Below are 25,245 nucleotides of genomic sequence, written 5' to 3' on the forward strand. Positions count from 1 at the left end.
AGGTACAGGGATGGGCATTAGCCTGGAGAAATGAAATAGCTTTACTATTTCACTTTTATTTCAGGAGATGATGGTATCATTTACCAGATTTTCAGAAGTGCTCTCACTTATGGCTTGTGTGTCTTTTGTTTGGGGGTTTTTTGCATTGAATGTGTTTCAATTTTTTTCCCTTTTTTTTTAAGTGTGCATAAGCTTTGTCAGTTCTCCTGTATCAGATCTGTCCTTTGGACTCCATTCTTCTGCAGTACTTTTGAGATAAGTTTTATGGCAGTTTATACTGTGATACCAATCAAAGCATGCACTTTGGAATGTGTTTCATTTTTCTGCAGTCTGTGTGAATACACTAAGAAACATCATCCTTGTTCACAAAATTGTATAAATCGTTATTAGTCTTGATGTGGCACTTTGTATCACTGGTAACAAAATATCATCTCTGTTTGGGACCACTGAATTCAATCAGGTATCTGTCAATTCTTTTAATAGGACTAAAATAAAAGTTATTTTTACCCCTGTTTACTATGTAGTGTCAGAGCAGTTGAGAGAGGAGTTCTTGAAGAACTTCATAGATGGAATTATTAACTAAGTTATGATTTCAGAACCTTTTTGTCGATGTTGTGTGAACCAGAAAGAAGCCAACTTTAGTGCACAGTGTTAAATTTAGCTTGTAAGTCTGGCGTATGGAAAAATGCCACTGATGAAGTGAAGAAGTTATGCCTTAACTTATGGAATTGTGGCATCTGAAAAATCTTTGAGAGAGGATAATGTGGAATCCTGCAAAGGGTACTTTAATCATCCTTTCACAGAGAACCACCACACACAGACACAGTTTCAGTTTGGGTGTAAATGTTTTCATTAGCCAATGAAGTATTTCATTTGAGCTGAAAATTGACTGGGGACTATATTCGAGTACAGCTTTAAAAATATACCTACAAAGAATAAAATCTGGGCAATATCCTTTTTCTGGTTCTTATCTTAGTAGTGTAAAGCTTATCAACAGAAATGCTAAAAACAAGTAGAACTAGGAGGATGCTATGTAACCCAGATTGTAACCTGTTGTAGCTCAAATGCAATACTTTTGCATTCTATTCCATAACATAGAATGAGAGTATAAAATAATCTCACATTCATGCTTGCTTCTTAAAAGTAACATTATTTTCTGTCTTTTCCTCTCCCTTATTTCTTTGTTCTGTTTTTCTTTCTTTCCAACTTCCTGTCTCAGTCTCCTGTCAGCCCTGGCTATGAGGTATGTACTGAATTTACTCTACTCCCTATCATACTAGCAGGAACATCCTCTGTTATGATTATGAGTGTCAATGTGAAGAAATGCAGGAATTTGATCAGGTTAGTATATTAGAATCTTCAGAACTCAAGAGTATTTGTTTTTCTTTTAGAAAGGATATACCCAGTGTGAAACTCCAAAGTCCAGATTCCAAAGTGAAGGTCATAATTCTTATACTAAACAGTAAAATTAGCTGACATTAAAATATTTTGATACAAAACTGGCTTTTTCATTTCTTAGGCATGATAGAGGTTGTTGGTTGGACTGAAGCCGTTTTTTACTGGTAGTGACACATGGGAAGAAAATTTTAAATTCACTTTCAGAACATTGGGAATTTGCTGGAGTGATGTAGAAAATAAACATTTTATTTTAAGCTGAACAAACCTGATCTTTAAGTGCTCACCAGCAATAAACTTCTAATACCGTAATGCAGTGTAGTAGTTGGTTGCATTAAAAAAACCCCAAACAGTCAAGGATTCTGTATTTCTGCGGAAATAAACATGAACACTGTACAACTAAGTTATAGCTATATATTAAAAGAGTATAAAGTCTAAATGAGAAAACAATGGGTAATGGATACTTCATGCCAAAGGTTGTCATCTTTGGCTTTCAATATGGGTTTTCCAAAGAAGTTTGTTTCGTGTTTAAAGTTTTAAAAGTTTTTGAAACTATGAAATGTTGGCATCTTTCCCTTGCAGCATATATTTGAGATGCAGCCAGAGAAGAGCAGGCTTTGCAAATGTTTTCCTTTTTAGAAATGCTGTGTAGTTAATCTGAGGAATATTTTGTTACACTGAAATGAAGATTACAATGGTCGAACATCTATCTCTTTGAAAGAAATAACTTTTATTTCTTCCTAAAACACATATTCTTATTGTAGTGTGCCCTAGAATTACAACTCCACAGAATACCCATGAAACAATATAAACAAGCATGCGTAGAACAGGGGTTTGTAGTATCTAAGCTAATTTTATTCTAAGTATGTGCTATCTGAAAAATGATGAATCCATCAATCTGGATGGTGATGGTATACCCTAAATGAACAGTAATTAAAAGTAGTAATGAAAAAAAAATAAAGGTAATTGGAGGAAAAACAAAATTGTATTTCTTTTGTAAAAAGAAAATATGTTAATCATATATGTTTATACTTTAAAATGCATTTATATGACACAATAGAATTTTATTTCTATTTGTTTTCATATATGTTTCCATTATTTTGGTAAGTTTTACTCATTCTTCTAGAGGTGATGAATGTTGATATATTAAGGTAGTTTTATAGACACATTGGAAGTGATTTCTCAGAAAAAGCCTAGCTGAGCTTTGCTTTCAATAGGAATGCTGTGCCTTATGGGGCACAGGTAAGTGGAATATTACAGAGTTACTTACATATTATCTTTGCTTTCTGATGAAGAATCAGGAAATATTTTTTGCTGAATAATTAAAAATTTAAATAGTTTTAGTTAAAAAGACTATTTACATATCACTGACAGAATACAAAGCACCAGGTGTTGCCTGCCTCTGTAGATTTGTTATAAGCAGAGCTTGCTTGAGACTTTTTGGCCATATATAGAAAGTGATTTTGCAGAACTAGGACAGTAGAGTCTCTGGGAGGAAATTGTCTTGAGTTGTAGGTGGCCATTTTCTCTTTCTTCCCTTACACGCAGCTCTTAATACAGCTGCTCTTTTCTCTTACTGCACTGAAATAAGGAGTCCTCATTTCCAGTGACTCGGAAATTCCCACTGTATGAAGCCTTCCTTTTCCACACTCAGACAGAAGACCCATCTCCTTTTCCCAGTTCCAGTTCCAGTCCCTATAGAGCCTCGTATGCGTCCCCAGCTCACTGGACTGGAACAAAGGTGTCCTTGAGGGAGGGGTTGAAGAAGACCTAGGGTGCTGCAGCAGAGAGCAGCTTCGTGCCTTAAGCTAGTTGTAATTAGTAGGAGTCCTTTTCTAATGACTAGAGTTCATTAGACCGAAGATCCTCAGAGGCAAAATTACCATTTCCTCTTGAAGAAAGACATTCAAGTTAACTGTGAATTAATACCACTCATAGTTATGTTCTGTTCTTGTCACCCCCAAGTTAGCCTTTCATGCTGCAGTGACGTACACTGTGCATTCCTCTCTGTCTTATGGGAACTTATTTTCAATGTGCTCATTTGTTTATTAAAAAACCCTATGCTGTTTTAGGGAGTGCTCCTGGAAATTTTTTGAGGTCCAAAATCCAGATGTTATTTTAAAAGTGTAAAATACAGGCTGTGAACTAAACCAATCCTAAGTAATGTTTACATTGATTTAGTGCCAGATTCACCAGGTGAATCTAGGGTCAAGCACTGAACAGAACTGAGAATCAAGAAGTCAGTGAATCTGACACTGAAAGTTAAATATCCAAATAGGAATTTAAGTTAATTCCACAATCTTTTAGGTAGTATTTTTTAGTTTTCTTGCTTTTGTACAATTATTTAAAATATTAAAAAGTATTAAAGGTAAAAACCTCAACAAAAACTATTTAAAATGTAGTTCTCTCTTTTCTTACAGCATTGCATGTCTATGACATTCAAAGTCCAACTGAAAACTGAATTAAAACATTGTAGGATACAGAAAGTAAATTTGGAATGGCTTACCTTACACACTGTTGTGTCATAAAATGATAGTAGTTCCCATACTAGCTGCCATTCACTAAATACTGTAGGGCTGAATTTCTTGTGACTAATTCAAACTACATTAGAGCTTTTCTGACCTAATTCACCCCAATATGATTGTTTCAGAAGTTCCTTGCAGCTAGATGAGATCTAAAAAGATGATCAAGCTAATTATTTTAAGTTAAAAGATGTATATTTAGGAAAGCATTAAACATTGCATCAGTTGTGCACCTAATATTTTCCAAGTATCTAGGAAGATAGGTAGAAGAGAAAATGGTCAGCTTAAGATGTACATGTTCTGAAATTTCATATGTGCCATGTCTGCTGATGTTTTTGAATGCAACTTTTTTGTGATCCCTTGGAGAGGTTTTATGGGTATTTGATTCTTCAGCTTGGAAGAGGAAAGATGTTCAGGTTGTTCTTGTCCTCAGGTAATTGCCGCTTGTTCTTAAATGCCCCATTTGTTTTTAGGAAAGACATACAATAATAGTTGTCAGATTATGATCCTTCATATGAGTCACTATGGCTTAAACGGAGGACTTGTAGATGCTCTGCAACTGTGACAGTAGAAATTCTTTAGGAGTGTATGGTACGTCCAAGCAAAGTTACACTCAGAGCTAAGTTCTTGTAGTTTCTAAGTACTGACACAAAGGTTTGCACATACTGAAAATACAAAAAAAGTGGCAAACCCTGAAGCACACGTTTTATTTTTCTATAGCATCTCTGAAACATCATTCATATTAATGCTGAGTCATGTGAAATGGTATGAGATCCCAAAGTGCAATTTGTATTTTGAGGAATAGAAGCAATCAATGCAACCTTTTATCTGCACTCACCTGGCCCAAACATGTTCAGTTTTGCTTTCCCTTTTAAGCTTGTTTTTCTGCATTGGTAACGTCCTACTGCCCCCAAATTTCCTCTCTTTATAGACAAGCCTTGCCAAGCTGTTTTTTTCTAGACCTCCTCTGTCCAACACCAAAACTTTTTCCAAGCCAGTGACTGTGGTTAAGCTCAAAGACCTGCTGGTTATCCCCGATTCGGTAAGGATGGTATGGAGACAGTGTCAGATGGGACACATTTACACAGGCATTGGGTATGAAGAAAAAAAAGGCAATATTGGTATGTGATAGGGTGAACCAGAATTGTGCAAAGATTCCCTGAAGGGTTTTGTCTTGAATTATGACTTGGCTATGACACCTTTGTACCATGTTATGTACTTTTTTTTTTTTTTTTTTTTTTTTTTCCTTTCTTGTTAATTCTATGCAGTGGGTGCAACTGAGCTGCTGAGTCTGGCTTATGATGTGGGCATGCTAGTAGTGCAAGAGACTTACATGAAAATAATTTATTACTTAAAATTATGAGGCACATAATAGAAGATCAAACTAAACCTAATATTTTTTAAGGAACTTCCATCTGTAACATGCAGGAAAAAAGCTTTGTGCTATATAAGCCCTATTATGCCTGCTGGCACTAGCAAATCCTTGGTCAACAAAGGGCTTTTGTTTTGGGAAATCCCTGACTCTGAGAAGTCAGCATAGTCATACAGTGACTGCTGAAACCCAGTAATCTTCTCTTGTTACTTTGCAAAATAAAGCAGGTTACAGACAGAGCATTCAAACCACTGTTTGCTGGTATTGATGTCTGAGTGGAGGAACAGGGTACATGATAATTTCCATCTTGGATAGTTTAATATTAACAGCTTGTACTGAGGTTGGTTCTTTGATGTGTTTACACATGTGACACTGAAGTGTTTTTCAGACCATAGCTATCTAACTATGGTGCTTGTAGGATTAAATCATACACTTGACTTAGAGAAGAGTGGAAGAAGCCTCGAAAGACAACACAGTTGATTGCAGTCTAAGTGTGGTATTTCAGTATATTTAACTAAAGACTTGTTTTCTTGAATTCACTTAATTACAGTCACATAGTTTAATTTGTAAAAGAAAGTCAACATTTGCATTGCATTGAAAACATAGTAGTTCCTGTGGTTACATAGATATCTAGCACCTCGTTTGACAGAAGCTTCCTGTGAAGAAATTATATATGAACATACTAAGGCTTTCTCCTCTGCCTTCAATATAGGAAGGAAACATTTCAACAAGTATGCTTCAACACTGAAAATGAAACTTCATGCAGACAGTTATTGCTGTTTGGTTTTTTTTAAATATACATCACTTTACTCGGTTGTTCAAGTAAATAAAAAAAACCTAGCTCATTATAGTTTTTTTTCTTTTCTTAGGGCAAACATTTCAAAATTGTAGGAATACCTGTGTTGGTTTTGATTTAATATCTCAGTGTAAAGTACAAGAATAATGTCACAATACTTTCTAGGTACTAAACCTGCAAAAGGTTAGCACTTCTTTGTGAACAGTTCTGAAAAATTATATATGTAGGAGAGTGTAGGTATGTGTAGCCTGTTCTCTTCTGCGTGAAGGTTACTGACTTGAATGTGTTTCTGCAAGCATGATTTCAAGTAAGATTATCAAATGTCAAAATTGAAGTATTTCTTTTCTGACTCTTCTAGAACATGGAGTTCTTCAGTAAAGTTTTGTCAGGATCCCTGGGACATTTTTAGTGGCACTGTTGAAACCTTTTAAAAGAAGTCAGGCAAACAGCAGTCTTCTATGTTTTAGGCTGGCCTGTGCAGCTGGATTGCAGGGCTGGTCCTTGTCTTTTTTCCCAAAAGGCCAACTCTGCATCCAGGCAGTCAGGTTTTATTGCTTCCCATTAGTCCCTTCAGCATCTCCCTAAAGTTTCTTTGATTTCGGTGCCTAGGAGGGATAGATGTGGTGCTGGAAGACAGTCAAACTCACCCAGGTAATAAGAACAGCCGAATCCATTGGCAGGGAGTCAGTATTTATTTCAGTTTCTTAATTGTATTTTGCAATGGATTTCGACAAGGTAAAAGTGACAGGGAAGATCTCCTGCTGAGGTATTTTTACCTTTTGGGTAGCAGTTAGATGGAGGACTGTCTCCTTCCTGCAATGACAGGGTTCTGTACAATGACTTTGTGCTTCTGGCTACTGTAGACAAATTGTTGTGTCCTTGAATAGCTTTTAACAAAGCTCACCAGATAAACCATGAGTAGCTTCAGCATATTCTGAAAATTTGAAGAAATTGAACAAAAAGGAGGGGCAATGCGTCAGCTAGTAATAGTCATTTAGAATGCTCCATGTAGGGGAAGAGCTTGGCACCTCTCCCTTCTGGGAATTAAAACTTTTTTCAAAATAAAAGAGTAAGCAAACACTGGATTCAGTTAGATTATCGTAGTTTAAGGCATAATTGAATTGAAGTCTCTGGAAACGATCAGTGTCACTGGCTTGGTTGGACATCCAAACAGTTAAGTATCTGCACATGTGTTTGTTGTCACTTGAAATATCATATTCTGAGCTGTTAAAGTATAGATTACCTTGCTAGGATGGTTGTTCTAAAGGACTGTTTAGTGTTTGGAGCTGCGCAGGCTGTTTCCATGGTGTAATCCAGTTAAGCAATCATTTCCTGGGAAGTTTCCAGATTTGCTGAGTCAGTAGTCTGGCTGACTACCAGGAAAAACTAATTTATCTTTCTAACAAACCAGGCACACCGACTGAAGAAGGTGCTTTGTGGACGAGATTCTTGCTTTTGCAGTGAAAATAGGATAGTTCCTGGTTTCCTTTTCTTTCAGGGGCTTTCAATTGTGGGATCTGTCTGGTGCTGGGAGTGCTGGAAGTTAAACTTGAGGGATATTCACAGAAGTTGTGGAAGATACTGTGAGGAGAAGCTCGTCATTGACAAGAGGGAGGAGGTACTCCTCCTCCTAATCAGTCAGTCATCAGAGGGGTGTGGAGTGATGCTCTGGCTGCTGCTGCCTCAAGTTCTCTGTCACCAGCTTCCCTTCCCTTGCTGCCTCTGAGCAGGAGCCAAGGGTCGCATTGCCTCCGGCTGGAAGAGGGAAGGAGTGTGAGTCCGTCATATCAGGCTTGGGCACGCAGGAGAGAGACCGGATCCATGACTGCTAATGTCATTTCTAGTATGGGAGAAGGTGAAACTCGGCGTTAGCTCTTACTTGACCTGAAGAGACTGTAAATTAAGAATTGCTGGTGTGTTACACGGTGTGCTATGCTACTATTGTGTAGCAGCCCAGTGCTTGCAGAGAGGCGAAGAAAAGCTGAAATACTTTTTCTGTAAATAGAAAAAGCTGACAGATTTTTGCCTACAAAAAATTTGTTAGAGTGAGTTTAGGCCTACCTATTTACTTTCACTTGTTTTGAAGTGAAGGTGGTGAAACTGTTGTGTTCATTTGTTACTGAGCTTGTTTGAATATTAAAATCCCATTAAAAAAATTAAAGTAGGGACCAGTCTTCAAGACTGACCTGCCACAGTAGGTCTTCCAATGTTTTATCTTTTGTTTAGTATCCACTTGAAGTAGAGAACCCTTCTAAATTACTAGCAAAAGTCGCCTATTCTCTAACATTACTTGGCAACCGTCTAAAGTGAGACTTGAAGTAAATCCTTCAAAAATTATAACTGTGCATTGACTGGTGTAAATTTCAAGAAACAAGTTTAATAAACAACAGGACAAAAGCTTTATCAACGGTAACTCAGTATTTGATCAAAGCTGATGGTATGATGAGTGACTGTTGCAGTTATCTTTCAGAAAGGATTGACTCAATGTAGAGCATCTCGAATTTGCTTTTTGTCCAACCTGAAGTTTTCTCAGAACCATCCAGAAGCATATACTAGCATATTAAAACTGAAATCTTGCCATCAAACTGAAAAAGCAAAAATTATAGCAAATAATTTGTCCCACACTCATACTGTACCACACCTGACATTTGATCAGACATCATCTAGGCAGCACATCTCAGCAGTCGGAGCCAAAGCCGTAGGGAAGCCTGTCTCTGTTAGTCATGTAAGGGCCTAAGATTAGTCTTGGTACATTTCAGCAACACTACTGAAGTTTCTAAAGCCTGCAAGAGGTTTGGTGAGAAAAAACTGGGCAAAACCAACTTCCTAAAATGCTTTGAGTATGAGGTTAACTAGATGTAAGTAATTTGGACTTTTAAAAAGCTTTCAGCAGTATTCAGCTGTCAAAGTAATTTTTGATTAGGCAATAATTTGGAAGATGAAGGCAAAGATTGACAATACAAAGTAGATTTAGTTTAGGTGACATTAGATAGGGTTCTAAGAGAGATCATAATGTTAGGGTGTACTTGGATCACTCGTACTTCAGACAAGAGTAAGACTGTCAAGAAATAGCTCTAGCGGTAAGAACAGTAAACTGAAATATTAGTTCGTTGTAGTGACATAATGAAAGCAAGCACTTTCCCCTTAAGAAAGTCTTACTCCTTTTCAATTAAAGTACATTTTAAGAGACTACTGTCACTACATGTGAAAAGTCCACCAAATGTCCGCATTCAAGACAAAGACAGCAAAGTGTTGTGACTGATGCCTTGCAGATGGTGATTAGAATTAAGGCAAACCATTAAAGCATTACTTTTTTCAAAAAGAAAATACTTAGGTTAAAATGTAGTATGTCACATGTATAACTGTTCTTCTGAGCACTGAAGAGCAAATTCAGAGCTAGGTATCTGACCGTAGCATAGGGTTGAGGATGTAACTTGTAAGGCACTGCACTAAGACTGAAGGAGTATCAGTCTGGGCCAAAACTGTCCCTGTTCTACATACAAGACTGAGAGGACCGCGTAACTATTTCTGGATCCTCCTGTGTGTTTTGTCCTGTCCGCAAGTACTGAGGGCTTTCTTTTGCAGGTAGTTTGCGCAAGCTGAGCAATGCAATTTGTGCTGTATATGTGGGCTTATTCTTTTCTGCCTGCTGAGCTTCTACCCTCCCTTCCAAAGTCCTGTTCATGTTGACTTCGTGAAGATCTAAAACTCAGGAAGTAAACACATAATATCAGAATATGTACTCACACTTTTTCCACTATTATTTGTGATAAAGAAAAGACAGATGCTTTTTTACAGTTGTTTTGATCTAATTTGTTTATGGTGACCATATGTACCTGGCTCACACAGTGTATTTTGCATATTTTTCCTTGATTTGACAGGACTGCATTTATGCGATGGATAAGCATGTGATGTTGGCATTGTTGTCAGTTAGCAGGCTAGCTCTAATGTTCAGCAAATCTATTGCATATGCTTCTTTGGAAAGACAGACAGTTCTACAGTATAACTAAAGTAATTGATCTTCACAGTAAGAAACCTATCTGAACTTTGGAAGGAAGAAATATTAATTTTTTCTCCATGGAAAACACACTATGAAGGCAAAGCCTGGACCTCTTTAGGTTCTTCTGCCATCATAATGACTTTCAAATACCTTCTTTACTCTTAAGATTCTCAGACAGAAGCGTACAGAAATGTATTTTTATATTTTGGTGACCAGGGAATAATAATCAATCGCCTTCTTAGATGAAGAATTTCCTATAACATTATTAGTTTGAAGCAAAACTGTTTTTCAAGTTAGGCCAATCTGAAGTTTCAGCTACTACAACTTTTTGAACAGTGTAGGCTCACTGGGAATGACTCGTTTTCTAGCCTTCAGGTCAGATTATTTGCAGATGATGGCAAGAAGATGCTGAGTATTCAATGATCAAGCTGCATGTTGCCACTTTTTTTTCTCCTTTCCATGTTAACTCTGGGTGTAGTTTGATGGTTTCTGAAGGGCAGTTCTTAGAAGGCAGTTTTCTGGGTCAGTTGTTTCCTGGGTTAATTACCATATTTACATCTCAATTAATTTAGTAGAGAAAATAAGGTAACTTGTTTCTTTCAGGGATTCTTTGGATTTCATGCCTTAGACTGTGTGTCTCGCTTCATATACGTATTTATATATATATGTGTTTAAGTACCTATTGTGATCTATTGTGCATAATCTGAATGTGGTAAGGTTAGTGCTAGCAAAAATTATAAATAAAGGGAATGGAAAGTACTGATTTGTGTTCTATCAAAACCTGCGTGCACACAGATTAAGGTAATAATTTTCTTAATGTTTATGCAAAAATATACAGCCTTTCAAGGTTACCTTTGATACAAAACAGAAAATAAGAGAGGTAAAAATGGCTTGGTTTTTTTTTTTTGTCAGAACACAACATGCTTTTCTGAGAAATCTTCAGTGAATATTTCCATTTTCATAAAAGTTAATTTTTTTCTTAAATAAAAACTCATTTCATCCACAATGTGAAATGTATGCTAGTAGTGTTGGCAAAGATATTGTTTGATGAGGGGTGTGTTGCATATTCTGTTAATTTGTAAGAGCACTTACATTACTTTTTATGACATATGAGTTACTGTTCTTGAGGTGAGTATGAATATGATACTCTTCTAAAAATGAATAAATCATGATTATTTCAAATGTTCTTTTTATGTATTTCACAGCAAAAGACACCATCAGAATCATTCACTGGGCGAGAGAAGAGATCAAATTCACAGTCGTACATTGGGCGACCTATTCAGCTAGACAAGATCTTATTGTCCAAGGTTAAAGTGCCTCACACTTTTGTCATCCACTCTTACACACGGCCAACAGTTTGCCAGTACTGTAAGAAGCTTCTCAAAGGGCTCTTTAGACAGGGTTTGCAGTGCAAAGGTAAGTAAGCGCCCTTTAGGAACATAAAAGCTAAGGATAATAAAATCAGTAAATTAGCATTTGAGTAGTTACTATGTAGCCTTACTCATGATTTCTTCACTGAAACTGCCTAGGTGTAGGCACATATACAATTACATTGGATTAAGCTGGAATCAAAATTACAGTAATTGCTGTTCTGCAGGAACTGGCTGTGTGGCTGTTCATTCTTACCCTGTGGTATATCTGCAGTCACTCGCATCTTTTTCATTCAGGTGTAAATTATCTTGTATTTGGCACTGGGTGAGCATGTGCTCACAGGCTCACAGCAGAATAGTTAACACAAAAGACTGTATTCTTATCTTCATTGTGTGCAATCTACAGTCTTATGCTTGAATTGAAGCATGTGCCTGAGTCCCAGCAATTCAGGGTTTTGGGGGAGTTGTAATGGAAATAAAATACGGTGAGCTTATATGAAAATTTAAACCCACATTTTTTCAATGTGACTAATGGGCTCTCAAGTCTCATGGTGTTGTACCTTAGCAGGTGCCGAAGTGTATCAAGCCCTTTGGATTGTAACCTAGATTACTGGCTCACCTTAGCCCGCTAGAGTGCCCATAAATACAAAGCGTTGTGCATGCTGTGGTTTTAGATAATGTTGGCTAACAGATCCTTAAAATCACCTTCCTTCTATTAAAATAAAAAATAACTCTCATAGAATTAATTGGTATACTTTGAGTTACTTCTTTGAACTAACACCCTGCAAAAATTAAAAGTTGCATTCATTTAACTTAAGATGTGATTGTGATGTGATTTAACTAAAGCAAAATCTCTGTGAAGGCATCGTCTGTTTCAGTTCATTTTGAATCCCAGGACTTAAGCAAATATTAACCTGATTTTTTTTAAAAAAAATAATTACCTACAGTTTGGCACTGCTGTACCTCAGTTGGGTTTTGGATCAATCTGAAGTTAAAGACATCCTTAGTATATTTCTTCCTTCCTGACTCTTTGCTTTTCCAGGTGTGTTAATAAGTTACAGCTCTTACTTTAAGTAAAATGTGTTCATAAGCCAAAAGAAAACAGTTAAGATGACATCTAATAAAGTGCTACTTACACATTATGAAAAAATTAAAGGTAGAGTGAAATAAAATTAGCTGGGAAATAAGGAAGGTATTGAAGGACCCTTCCACTGAAAGCTGACTAGAAGTTGCTTTGCAACGCAAAGAACAAATATTTTCTCAATTACAATTGTTGGCTAGGGTTCTGCTGCTTCAGTTTTCAGTCTTCAGCATTTGATTTGTAGTCAGTCACTCGAGCTGCAGTGGATACACTGCAGCCAGATCAGCTTCTTTCAGTGGAAAAGCAGCTCTGGCTTTGCAGCCAAGGACTCGGGTCTCTCGACCGCTCCTCTAGAAGAGGCGAGCACACACTTCAGCTGCAGCTAGTGCCTCCAGCCAGCCACCCTCGGTAACGCTTCCTTCCCCCTCCGGGAAGCGCAATTCTGGCATCTTCATCCCGTCCCTTCCGCTGGCAGGTGACGTGCAGCCAGGCTCGGGAACCCTCTCTGGACACGTTAACCTTGTATGAGTGAGATAGTAGGGCTGGATAGCAGGAAAAGATATAATTGTGTCACACAAAAAGAGAAATAATTTTACTCTATCCCATTCTTCTTAACAGACTGTAGGTTCAACTGTCACAAACGCTGTGCTCCTAAAGTGCCAAATAACTGCCTGGGGGAAGTTGCCATTAATGGAGGTAAGTTGCCTTAACAATTGTTTCCGTCATTGTTTAAACCATCAGTTAAATAAAAAAGAAATGGAAAACTGTGACGCGTACGAAGACATGTTTTTCCATTGCTTGGGAGTGGCCTTTCCTCCGCAATATTGCTGTTCTATGTCGAAGATGAAGTGTGGGAGGAACCCAACGAGCTTGAAGCGTGTATCTTCCAAATAGGTGGCACTGACAGGCAGGCTCAGCTGTGCCGTAGGGGTGCTGTCAGCAGCAGAATGGCCGGGTGATCGTGGCCTGTTGAATGCAGAATGCCAGAGTAAAGCGAAAAGCCACATGCATGAGAAGTTGGCATTCACCTGCCAGATACAAGCACAAGATTGCTTTTTAATCTGGGGAAAAAAAGTGTTTGTTTTAGGATAATCTTCCTGAGAAGGAAAAGCATACCTGGAAGAACTGGTAAGGCCCTCCAGGAAAAAATTCCACTGCTTACTGTTGGCATAAAACTAATTGTATCAGTTGCCAGAAATAAAGGCTTGAATATCTGCCGATTTTCCCATACATGTGCTTTCAGTTTTGTGTCAAGTATAGGAATGTATGGGTAGGCTTGGCAGACGGTACTGGAGAAAAAAAGGGTGCTTGTAGATGAGTTGTTGATTGCCTTGAAAATATCGCTTTTCTGTGTGATAAGGGAATGAGAAGTGTGGTGAAGTGTTCAGTTTCTAATGCATATTACCATGTTAAGTTGTCAGCCTAAACTGCTTCTGAGGTTAATAAAGTATTGCCTTATTGGGCATACTTTTTCAAACTTTATCGGTGATCTACTTTATTGAAGAGATATCAAGCATTTCCAAAATCAGGAATGTTAACTAATATTTTTTGTAGTATTTCTCATAGTAGTGTGACTGTATTACTACAAAGGTTTTCTGTTTAATGGCAATTACTGTAGGCAAAAGTATTTCAGATGTTGAGTGTCCAACTTGAAACATGATAAGGTGCATGATTTTCTAGAAGGCTGATGTTGCACTCCTGTTGCATGTCCTCTCTGATGCACCTCAAGCCAGACTCTTGGAGTCACTATTTTATTTTTTTTTTTTTTAATCTTTATAACATTTATACCTCACTTAACCCTTAACCATCCCCTAACATAACTATTTCTTCTGGAGCGCAAGTAACAATGCTTATGGAAGTTTATGGCTTGATTTTCAAATCAGAGAGCTAAACATACACCACGATATGTTAATTCCATTGATAATGGTAATCCCTGTGATTTGCAGTCCGAGAAAGTAACTAAATCTGCTCATAAATGATAAAATTTTTCCTGCATATGTGCAGTTTTAGAGAGGAGTGCAAAACGGGATTGATCAAAATTGCTAAGAGGAGAGAGGAAGGCAAGCCTTGTTTCTGGACAGCTGGACTAAATGAACAAAATTTACATTTGTTTCTGAATCACACCTTGAAGTTCCCTCTTTCCATCTGAGGCAGCTGTATTTCATCCCTCCAACACACCCTCTGTGCCCCTTCCCCGCCTTTGCTCCACAAGCAGCACGCTACTTTTGTTGACTTGCCTCCTACATGTGAATCTGATGCCGGGCTCGTGGGAAGTGATGGTTTGTCTGAGGAAGAGCTGAGTGAGGAAAGCTTGTGCAAAGCCACTTGGGGTGAGAAACACGTACTCCAAGCTTACTCCAAGTGTACTGCTTGAAGCTCTCCATCTTAAAATTTATAGAATTTGGTTTTTCCCCACCAAATAATATCCATAGTATGGTATCCATAGCATCAAAGTACAACTCTTAATTGTGTCCCCTAAATGACTTACATGGAGTCCTTAGGATTATCAAAGGCAATTTCATTCTGGTTCCTCCTTTCTATTTTTACAGTAATTTGGTTCACATTATTTTCAAACTTAATAAATAAAATACAGTATCTGTCACTCTGTCCATCTGCTGTGTGATACATCTTCCCCAAAATAGTAAGTGAAGGAAGAGCTGAAGCAATAAAATTCCAAGTATGGTCTCATTAATAAACACATTATATACTAAATGTAGGAGGTTATTTTTAACTGATTGTGGGTTTATTAAAAATAGATATTAGAAAAGTGTTGTAGGAATAGCAAAGAGAGAGCCTTGCACTGTAAAGTGTCATTCATGACTGGATGACTGTTTCTGCTAGAGATGAAGTATAATGTGTCTCTTAATCACACATCAGTAGCTTATATCCAAATATTTTAAGACTGCTGTACATGGAAAGAAACTTTTCAGCTGTGCACTTCCAATTTGAGTGAAATGCCTTCAATTTAAAACATTTTGCTGTCAGCCAGTTCAGTGTGCTTTTTCTTTCGCGGCATCATCTACATTGACTGTCAGGAACCTTCCACCGCACAATTAGGCAAAAGTTTCTTGGTGAGAATATTTGGTGTCTTCCATGTGATTTTAACCTTATTTCAAATTTCTGAAACACTGCAAACATCCCAGAAAAACTAATGCTGTCTTTACTATCTAACAGGACTGATGATTTTGACATGTTAGATCACAGCCTGTATAGCAGCAGATTGAGTTTCAACAAAATGCCCCCCATTTTTTGTTTTTGTTTTGGGGTTTTTTTTGTGGGTGGGGCAAGGGGGAAGAGTTGGTTTGTTTGCTTGTTTTTTTAATGTAAGTCCTTAGGTAAATAAGTTTAAATTTTTCTCTTCCTTTCTGTCTTCCAGATAAATCCATTCACAAGCAGCAATACAATAAAAAGTTATTTCTTACTTTGATCTTGTTTAGGCATATCTAATCTTGAAATTGGAAAGTTTAACATAATTTAAATATAAGCTGGAAGATACTATTAATACTATGCCATAGTCAAATGAGTTAAATCCTAAGTCTTTGTATTTTTTCTATGTTATCTCACATAAGACTTTTTGATATTTATTTAATATTTATTTTCTAAAGGCAGGAGCATTATTTCAATAGCGTGGATTACTGTGCAGTATTCACAGAGAACACTGCTGCAAAGGAAATATCTTTTTTCGAAAAAATATAGTTCACATTATAAGTAATTGTCTTGGGAGTTATTTCAGTAGTTCATCATCATGTCATCATCATATTACAAAATTCCTAGTTTTGAAATTACTGTTGTTCTAGCCTCAGTTTGCAGCTGTAGCCTGCCAACAGCCATCAAGCCAGTACACAATGTTCAAGCTGTATAGAAAATCTGCCAGAAGATCTCAGAAATAAAGCTCATGAGTATAGAATGTTTGATAGAAGTCCATGGATAAGAAAAATCTGCTTTGACTTTGGCATTTTTTTTTTAATAGAAACTTGTATTTCTGAAAATATTTTGGTTTGATGCACTTCCAGTTTTCTATAATGATTTTCTAAATGACTGGTTAAAAACCACACTTCACCTACAAAGAGTACTGAGTTGAGATAGACCCAAGCAATGGAGTTCCAAAGAGAACCTGAGTTTTTCTAAAGCCCAAAATGCGTCAGGATGTTGCGATTGGAGTATTGTATGTTTTCAGATAATAACTTCAGAAATTATATTCCAGATCTTCTTAGTCCTGGGGCTGAATCAGATGTGGTCATGGAAGAAGGGAGTGACGACAATGACAGTGAAAGAAACAGCAGTTTTATAGATGACATGGAAGAATCTATAGCTCATGATTCTGAGATGTCAATGACAGGATGCCATAGTGACAACGGGGAAATGCAAGATGCTGATACGGATCATGATGAGTCTAACAGGATGATCAGGTGAGCTGGGGAGTGAGTGTACCTTCCATCTTCTTTTGTATTTATTTTGAAGTATCATCTCTAGGGTTCAAGGGGGAATATACATGGACATTGTTCTCACTGAGAATGGAGAGAGCTAGTGACATGTGGTGGTTCTGAAATTGCAGTGAGATTGCTTCACTGAATATATGCATTAGGAATTTAAGAGAAGCTTAAAAATTATTGTTAAGTTGAATTAGCAGCTGAAAACTGATGCACCTGTTTGTTACAGGTCTGTTCTCTTATTAAAATTATGTTGTGAAACTATTTGTGCATGAGCAATAGAGAACAATTTTTTCTTTTTTTTTTTTTTTTTTTTTTTTTTTTTCTTATTGATTTTGACAAGCATTTTTTCCCTGACTACTAGTGCAATGCTTGGTCATTGAAATGAACACAAATAAAAATAAAAATACCTGTTTAAGTGGCTATGGTATAATCGGCTCTAATTGTTCGCATTTTTAGATGCCTTTAGAAAGAAGGAAAGTTTGACAAACGTGAAGTAGTAGTTTGAAGCAAGTTACAAAATAGATTAGTGGTTTGAAATGACTAATCAGAAGGGAAAATAGGAATTGAGTTGTGCAACTTACCTCACAAGTGTCTGAAGAGAAGAAAACATTATTCACTTACTGGAACTGTACAGAATAGTAGGGAAGAAAGTAGGCATTATTCATTGTCAGGGAACCTAAAATGAATTAAGATCCTTTTAGCTGTAATTCCCTTGATGCAAGGGATCTGTACCTTGAAGAATTATAGAATATTTTTCTTTCTCAGGTCCCAGTTTGACCTGCAGTTTCCTCTTTTATTTTGCTTACTAGCTGCCTGTTTCCGTAACACGTTTCCTTTAGCTCTCTGTTAGTAATGTATACCTGTTGCACTAATAGAAAGCAATCCATTTCAACAATATGCAGTTTTAGCTTCTGCAGCACTGAACTGTTTTTCCTTGTGGCATATTCATCTGCATAGACACTGTATATAGACACCTTGTATCATTGGAACATAAGCCTGTGCTTATATCACAAAATCAGTGTCATATAACATTTTGAATGTCCAAGTTTTATTAAATGGACAGCACTGCAGGTTTTCAAAATATAAATATCCAATTATAACTAATAAAACATTGATAACCAAGGTACACATTTTACTTACTTGAGGGGCATCCCTGTATTTCTAGTACTACTTTGCCCCAGTTATTTCTAAGGGTAATCTCTATATTCATGAATTATTTTTAAGTGATCTATAAAAAGCAAATAAAAAAGGAAACCTCTTGTCAGTACAGACAAGAATAGTTAAATAGGAACTGCAGCTCATTTGATCATTTTTAGGCAAAAAAGAGATGTTAACTGTATGTTACAGTCTTACTGAGACTTTAAAGAGTGCATCTTTTGCATTTTGATTGGAAACTGCCAATTCATAAAATGTTTCTTATTTCCAGGATGCGTTACAGCGAAGCATGGCCATCTGCAGACATCCGCAGTCAAAATAACTATGGAAACTTAAGATATTATTCTTTTCCTGGGCAGTTTCTGCCCTTTTTTTGTTGAAGTTTTTGCACTAATAGCTTTGCCAGCAGGACAAAGAGCTCTCTGCACTGTGTTTTCACATACGATGCAGCATCTCCACTTAAAGTTCTGCCAGAAATAGCTAAGCATTTCAATTTAGGATTGAGGCAGGTTATGAGTCCATATTCCATTATGCAGAATCTGCTTTAGGAATGGTTAACTCTAACAGCAAGGAAAGTGGGAAGATGGGCTTGGCTGCTTCTTACACCTCTCCAACTAGATATTCCAGACTTTATCTGATGATGCTATCAGGCATACTGTCAAGTTCCTATGCCTTCCCGACTTACTGTGCGTCAGCTGAGTCATGGGAAGTTTCAGTGTGCATACATGAGAGTGCAAGGTAATGAGAGTGCAAGGCAATGGGACTTCACTTTAGGTCTTTAGGAACCTTTCTCTTAGAGGTTCCAGCAAATTCTCTGCTCTGCCCTGCCGGGGTATGTGCAGCTAGGCAGCTGGCATATTTTCTACTCCGCAAACCATCATCACTCCATTGTGTGTTTGAACGCAAGAAAGATCACAGGACAGTAATCTGATGGACAACGTGTACTTAGGTTATGGGAGATTCAAGATCAAGTACTGGTCTGAATCATGAATAGCACAGGCTTGAGCTATGGCTCCCACACCCTAGCTGAGGCCCTAGTCATTTACCCACCTTCTTAGCTCATCTTTAGGAATATTGAGGGGGGGGCGGGGAGGGGCGGGGAGAGAGTGTGTGTGTGTGTGTAAGCATTTGGAGGGTCTCTGACATTCTCCTGGTGTAGCATTACAATTTCTTTTCTTTGTAATCTCAAGATAACTTGGAATGACAAAACAAAATAGGGTCCAGTCCAGGTCTCATAGTGATGATAAATATAAATGTGGGTATCGAATATATATATTTTCTGATTTAAAAGATTTTTTTTTTCTTTTTGTCCAAAGTTACCTTCTTTTTAAAAGCCTTTATTGATTTATTCTTAAGCCCTTCAACCAGCAACAATATTCCATTAATGAGAGTGGTACAATCTGTGAAGCACACAAAAAGGAGAAGTAGCACAGTAATGAAGGAGGGTTGGATGGTTCACTATACAAGCAAGGACACACTGGTAAGAAATGTTAAAAAATACCTGTCTTACTGTACATACTATATGATTGTACAGAATCAAATCCTAGCAATACTTTGATAATTTACAGTCATTCATGTAAGGCATTTTTTTGCAGTATTTGTGATTCCTAAAGTCCTTACTCTTGTCATAACTGAGGACTGGCACTGCTTGTAAGAAACAGGAGACAGTTAAAACACACAAAAAAATCTGAGTATGTCAGTTGCATTATGGTAGGCAGCCAAATATGAAGACATTCTGAAGGAAGTAAAAAATAATGTTAACACCTTAGGCGTTCTGGAAAGTAGCTTTGCCTTCCAGCTGCAGTCTCCTAGCTATCTTACTGCAAGGTGAATTGAGACTTTTGTAAAATAGATTTAGCGTACAAAAAAGTTATTTTCATTCCAACCTGCTAAAACAGGAATAAAGACTTCAGTATGTGGCCTTCTGAAGTGAGCTGAGGTGTTATAACTGATACAAAAAGAAAGTTGAATTATTTTAGCAGCATACCTGTAGCAAATTGTGCTGAATGTAATGCCAACATCGAAATGCCATTTTAAATCTTTAAAACTTGGACAATTTGAATGGAGCTAGGTTATTACTGAAGCAACAGAGGGTGGTCCTATAAATCCTAAACTCAGATATCAAGTCCTCATAAAAATCTTGTAACAGCAAATGAATCTTTATCATTCACAATTCATCTCTTCAAACTTAGGCGAAACATTTTGGAAGTGATGCTTTTGAGAAATGAACATTTCATTAATTTACTTGGAAAGTGTTAGAAAGATTTTTCCCTTGTTTTTCATTGCAGAGGAAACGACATTACTGGAGACTGGATAGCAAATGCATTACACTTTTTCAAAATGATACTGGAAGCAAATATTACAAAGTAAGGAATATTTTTCAGTCTCTCTTTTTACCAGCAGAATATAATGACTAAATTGCTGAATTAGTAGTTACTTACTAAAAGTACACTAGTATTATAACCTTGATCTATGTTTGTTTTAATTATTTAAGCTGCGTATGTGTGTTTTGCCCTTCACAAAGGCAGATCAGAAAGTTGTCGGCTAACAAGGACCTGTAAAATACATGTTGTGGAAATGGAAGGTTTTTATACAGGGGCAATTCAGTACCAGTGACAAATTCTGCCAAGAATCTCACATTCTTTCATTCATAATACAAATTCTTTCCAAACAATAGGTATAGTAAGTATTATTTTAATTTTGTCCTTTGGACATTATGTTGTGATTTTGATTGTAAAAGATTGTTTTAATGCTTATATCCTTTTACCTGAGGCAGTTAAGCTCCTCAGGCATTACTGCAGTAAGTTTTAATAATGGAAAATATATTTTTTATACGGCTTCCTCTCATGAAATATATCAGTGAAACGTGCCCTAAGTGTTATTCAAGATGAAACAACTAAGTTTACACCTATGTAAACAGTGGATTTGGAATCTTAATGCTGAATGATTTATTCTGCAAATAATTTATTGCAAATATATTTTATTAAATAAGGAGTCAACAGGGTTTAATTTTCTAATGCAGTTCTGTTGATATAAGGATGGTCCTGCCCTTTTCTGATGGCCCCCCACTGCTCTCTTTGATAAGTTTAATTAAATAATTAAAGTTCTACTTGGAAAGAAACATTTAGTATTTTACTATCAACAGTCCTCTGTGTCATGGAGTTTCAGGTTACAAGAACCTTTTTGTTTGTACAAGAAGCATGTGGTTAAAAGTAACAGCTAATATCATAAATCAGTTAAAGTTCATGCTTTAGTTTCATATGTTGATAATCTTTACATAGAAAGTAAAACATTTTTTTTTCGTTTTAGGAAATCCCATTGTCTGAAATTTTGTCTCTGGAACCTGCAAAAACTTTCACTTTGCTGCCTCAAGGAGCCAATCCTCATTGTTTTGAAATAAGCACAGCAAATATAGTCTATTATGTTGGAGAAAACATAGAAAACCTCTCAAGTGTTCCACTGAATAACAGTGTTATCACCAGTGGTATTGGCATTGATGTGGCACGAATGTGGGAGATGGCCATACAGCATGCCCTGATGCCTGTCATCCCTAAAGGGGCATCAACTGGGTCAGGACCCAGCCTGCACAGTAAGTTTATTCATTTCCTCTATTTCAGATAAGTAGAGTCATATCACAAATGACATTGCTCAATCTTCTACACACATTGAAAGAAAGCATTGCGCAGCTAGTAAAGGCTATTCTGTCGTGGCTTGTCACCTGTCTGCATATTATTTTAAACACTACAGTTTCTCATCCATGTGTTCCCAGTTTGTAATAGGACATCTGTATTAATATACAAGATGCAGATTTGTTAGTGAGCAAATAGTTGTTACATTAGTAAGGCATCTTATCCACATTTCTGTTGCTGACATGAGTAATAGCCTTCTTGTGCAGAGGCATGAAGTTTTCTGAGCTCCAGTTGGGAATTGATAGATTTTTCCCATCATGACTGTAATTTATGTTTCTAGCTATCTGCAGAAGCAGCTCTTCACTCTTCAGGTCACTGCAGCCTAGATGATATGCTCCCTTTCATCACATTTGGCTGTACAACTGCCACAAACATTGTCTCATGCTGAGATGAAATGAGCTCAAGTGTGAAGCACAGCTGTTCTAAGCACAACAAGGCATGGATGTTACCCAGGACCAAAAGGACTGAATATTGGTTTTGCTTCCAATTTACATACCTTTGGATAGTTCTCTAACAAAGATGACAGCTTATGTAAACCAAACATAAAACCCGTGTAAATCTAGCCCAGGTACTGATAACGAAGTAGCACAGAGCAAACAATTCCCCACTACTAGGCATGTGCTACTGTGCTTCCTCTGCTGTGTGTACTCAGCCTAGTCAGTGTAAAGCAAATTTGGGTATGTCTACACAATTTGGATTAGACCTTTTGTTGCAATATACAGCCGCTTTAGCACTTGACATCTGGATGCTATTAATGCAGCGCAAAATGCTAATGAGACTGCAAGCCCTTCGGAAACCAACTAATACAACAGGCTGTGGCATTACATCTCCAGGCACAACAGCTCCCATATCAGATTAGATCAGCGCTGTCCTTTGCTTTCTTGACTGGGTTCCTGCATAAAATAGTGTCAAATTCTGGGTGTCATTTCAATCAGGCTAGTTGCCTAGTGCCCCTGCTTTGAACCCAGTGTAGCTAAACAAATCACCTAAAATGCTGGACTGGAAATGACAGCTGTCTTCTCTCCCTCTTGCGAAGTTTGAAAATTCTCTTTACAAGTTAATAGTTATCTTTGGGGTTTTTGTGTGAAAATTAAGGTTGTCTGAAACCTTTAGAAAAAATTCCTGTGGGGAGTGAGAATGATAGCAACCTTCTGTCTTCTGCTCAAATTGTAAGACTTGTCCATGTCTTTCTCCATATTTTTTTTCATGTAAACACAAAGCAGTACATACATTTGAAAACAAATTGGCAATGATAAAAAGCCTCTATGTAACTGAAACATTCCATTCCAAAACCAGTCTATTTCAAAGGAAAGGATGAGGGAATAAGCCATATGGGGCAGAAGTTACTCATGCTACCTACTGCACCTGGGAGAGGTGCTGATGGCTAGTAGTGAGCATCTTCAATGTGTAATACAGGCTTTGTAATAGAGGACACTTGTTTTGATAAGGCTGAAATCCATACTAAGAAAATGAAGTCAGCATGAACGGGATTCTAGGCAGAGGTAGGAGACAGAAGCAGCAGTGCTCCAAAGAACCATTCTCTCCTCCCCAAAATAACGTCTTTTTGTAATACAGTGAGCAACAGGCATATTCTCATGTTTTATTGAACCCCTCGGTAGGTTTGTAGTTCAAAATGCTTGTGACAATATCCTAAGCTCTGTATTTGTAGAGTTTGGATCTGATGTTTGTTGTATTAAAGCACCAGTGCAAGTTTTTGTTTCCATTATGTGTTTTAATAATGTCTCTTAAGCCAGTTGAAATATATATTACTTTTAACAGTATGCAGACCAATTTGAATGCGTATTGGCCTTCAACTGAATAGCATCAAATACATTGTAGGTGACACTATAAATAAAAATTATTATTAAATCCACTAAATAAAAAGTTTACCCTAGTTGCAGTTGTGTTACTTGCATGAGATACAAAGCCCCAAAATAGAATGGAAAAAAGCAATAATAAGCTTATAAATGGGAATTATGAGATTCCAGTATTAAAAAATTAATAATGAAATTTATAATTCTGTTCTTTTCCATACACTGCGAAACTGTTGTTCAAGTCACATATTTGTGGGCTGGCGTAATTATATACTGGCTGGTGGATGAACAAGCTGACCTATTCGGTCCAATTTCTAGAGCTGTCAGTAGATACTGATGTAATGTAAATGTCATTTCCTATTACTACATGTTTGAACTAAAAGCACAGCAATGTAAAGTATATTTTACTTTCTTCCCCAGGGGATATATCCATCAGTATTTCTGTGTCAAACTGCCAAGTTCAAGAAAATGTGGTGAGTGTTCTTTGGATGCTGGTGCTAGACATGCTATGATCAGCTTGCAAAGTCATTGATCTGCTTTGCAAAGAGCAATGTTAGAGGAGTTCCCGTCAGCCATTTTTCACTTGCTTTGCAGAAATTAAACAATTAGCTTTGCTAACTTTTGAGAAAAGTCATCTTCATGGTACCTTTTCTTAAGACACAAAAGTTACATGTGGGTAATTTCACTTAACACAGAATTTAACTATGGATCCCTGCAGGATGTTAATTACCAAAAGGACAAGCGAGCTGTAGAAGTTATTAGTTCATGGAACTTGTCAGCTGAACTTCATAGAGCTAATCACAAGCCTTGATAAATATACTATTTCCTGTCATCACTGAGAGATCAGATATTCTCTGTTGTACGAAGATGAAACTCTATCCAAAGGAAGACTTACATATGTTGTTACACATACGTAAAGAATTCTGAGTTTCTTTTACACTAGGACTGTTAGACACGGGACATGCAATCAAGGTAAACAGTCACACTGCTGGTTTTCTGTCTCATGGGTGGAGGAAGTAAACAGGACTCCCTGCAGCGAAGTAAAGCTTTGGGGCAGCTCTGGTATTTGCCAGAAAAAGGTTGCCTGCTAGGGATGTGTCCATTTGTTTCCTAAGAAATAGCAAGACACCCTTTATTATCAACTCCTTGGCGTTCTTTTACTCTTAGTCATATATGCTGCTGGTTAAATATCAGGAAAATGAAACTGAGCTCCAAGATTTGAGGTTTGTTTGGGTCTCCCAAATGAATCGTTCAACAGCTTGTGCTTTAGCCTGTGTTTAGGCACTAAGAAGTAGTGAGACGTGAGACTGCCTCTCTGGCATGGATGGAACATTTTACATCTCTCAATGGACAAACACAAAATGCCAAAACCCAGAACTGCTGATACTCACAAAGCTTTCTGTAAACTAAGAAACCACTTGCATTTCCGTGGCTGACATGAGCTGACGTGGGAACTTTTTCAAGAAAATTTTAAATTCGTAATGTCTTCCTCTTCATGAAACCCAGCAGTCATTCCTAGATCTGGGATCCTGGGACATCTGGGTAGAATGTTGCTTACAAGACCCTCTTTATTTCCATATGAACTTTTGTCTTCAGCTTTCACAAAGTTTAAGTATAA

The 25,245-nt window shown here is 37.2% G+C and overlaps 1 protein-coding gene across 6 annotated transcripts in view; it reads left to right on the forward strand.

Annotated features, from left to right (window-relative positions):
• PRKD1 (protein kinase D1) overlaps positions 1–25,245 on the forward strand; it is a 150,109-nt gene that overhangs the window by 105,582 nt on the left and 19,282 nt on the right. For 5 of the 6 annotated variants that reach the window (XR_007509124.1, XR_007509123.1, XM_049825131.1 and 2 more), the window contains 8 exons: positions 1,220–1,243; positions 11,291–11,501; positions 13,155–13,232; positions 16,741–16,945; positions 19,481–19,604; positions 20,413–20,490; positions 21,434–21,713; positions 24,048–24,100. Coding sequence is in view for 4 of the 6 variants with exons in the window: in XM_049825131.1 (XP_049681088.1) it covers positions 1,220–1,243; positions 11,291–11,501; positions 13,155–13,232; positions 16,741–16,945; positions 19,481–19,604; positions 20,413–20,490; positions 21,434–21,713; positions 24,048–24,100 (1,053 nt within the window). In the remaining 2 variants the exon portion in view is untranslated. The remainder of the gene's footprint in view (positions 1–1,219; positions 1,244–11,290; positions 11,502–13,154; positions 13,233–16,740; positions 16,946–19,480; positions 19,605–20,412; positions 20,491–21,433; positions 21,714–24,047; positions 24,101–25,245) is intronic. The other variant, XM_049825132.1, reaches the window with a different exon arrangement.

Source organism: Accipiter gentilis, chromosome 22 (assembly GCF_929443795.1).
Source record: "Accipiter gentilis chromosome 22, bAccGen1.1, whole genome shotgun sequence".
Classification (NCBI taxonomy): Eukaryota; Metazoa; Chordata; class Aves; order Accipitriformes; family Accipitridae; genus Astur; species Astur gentilis.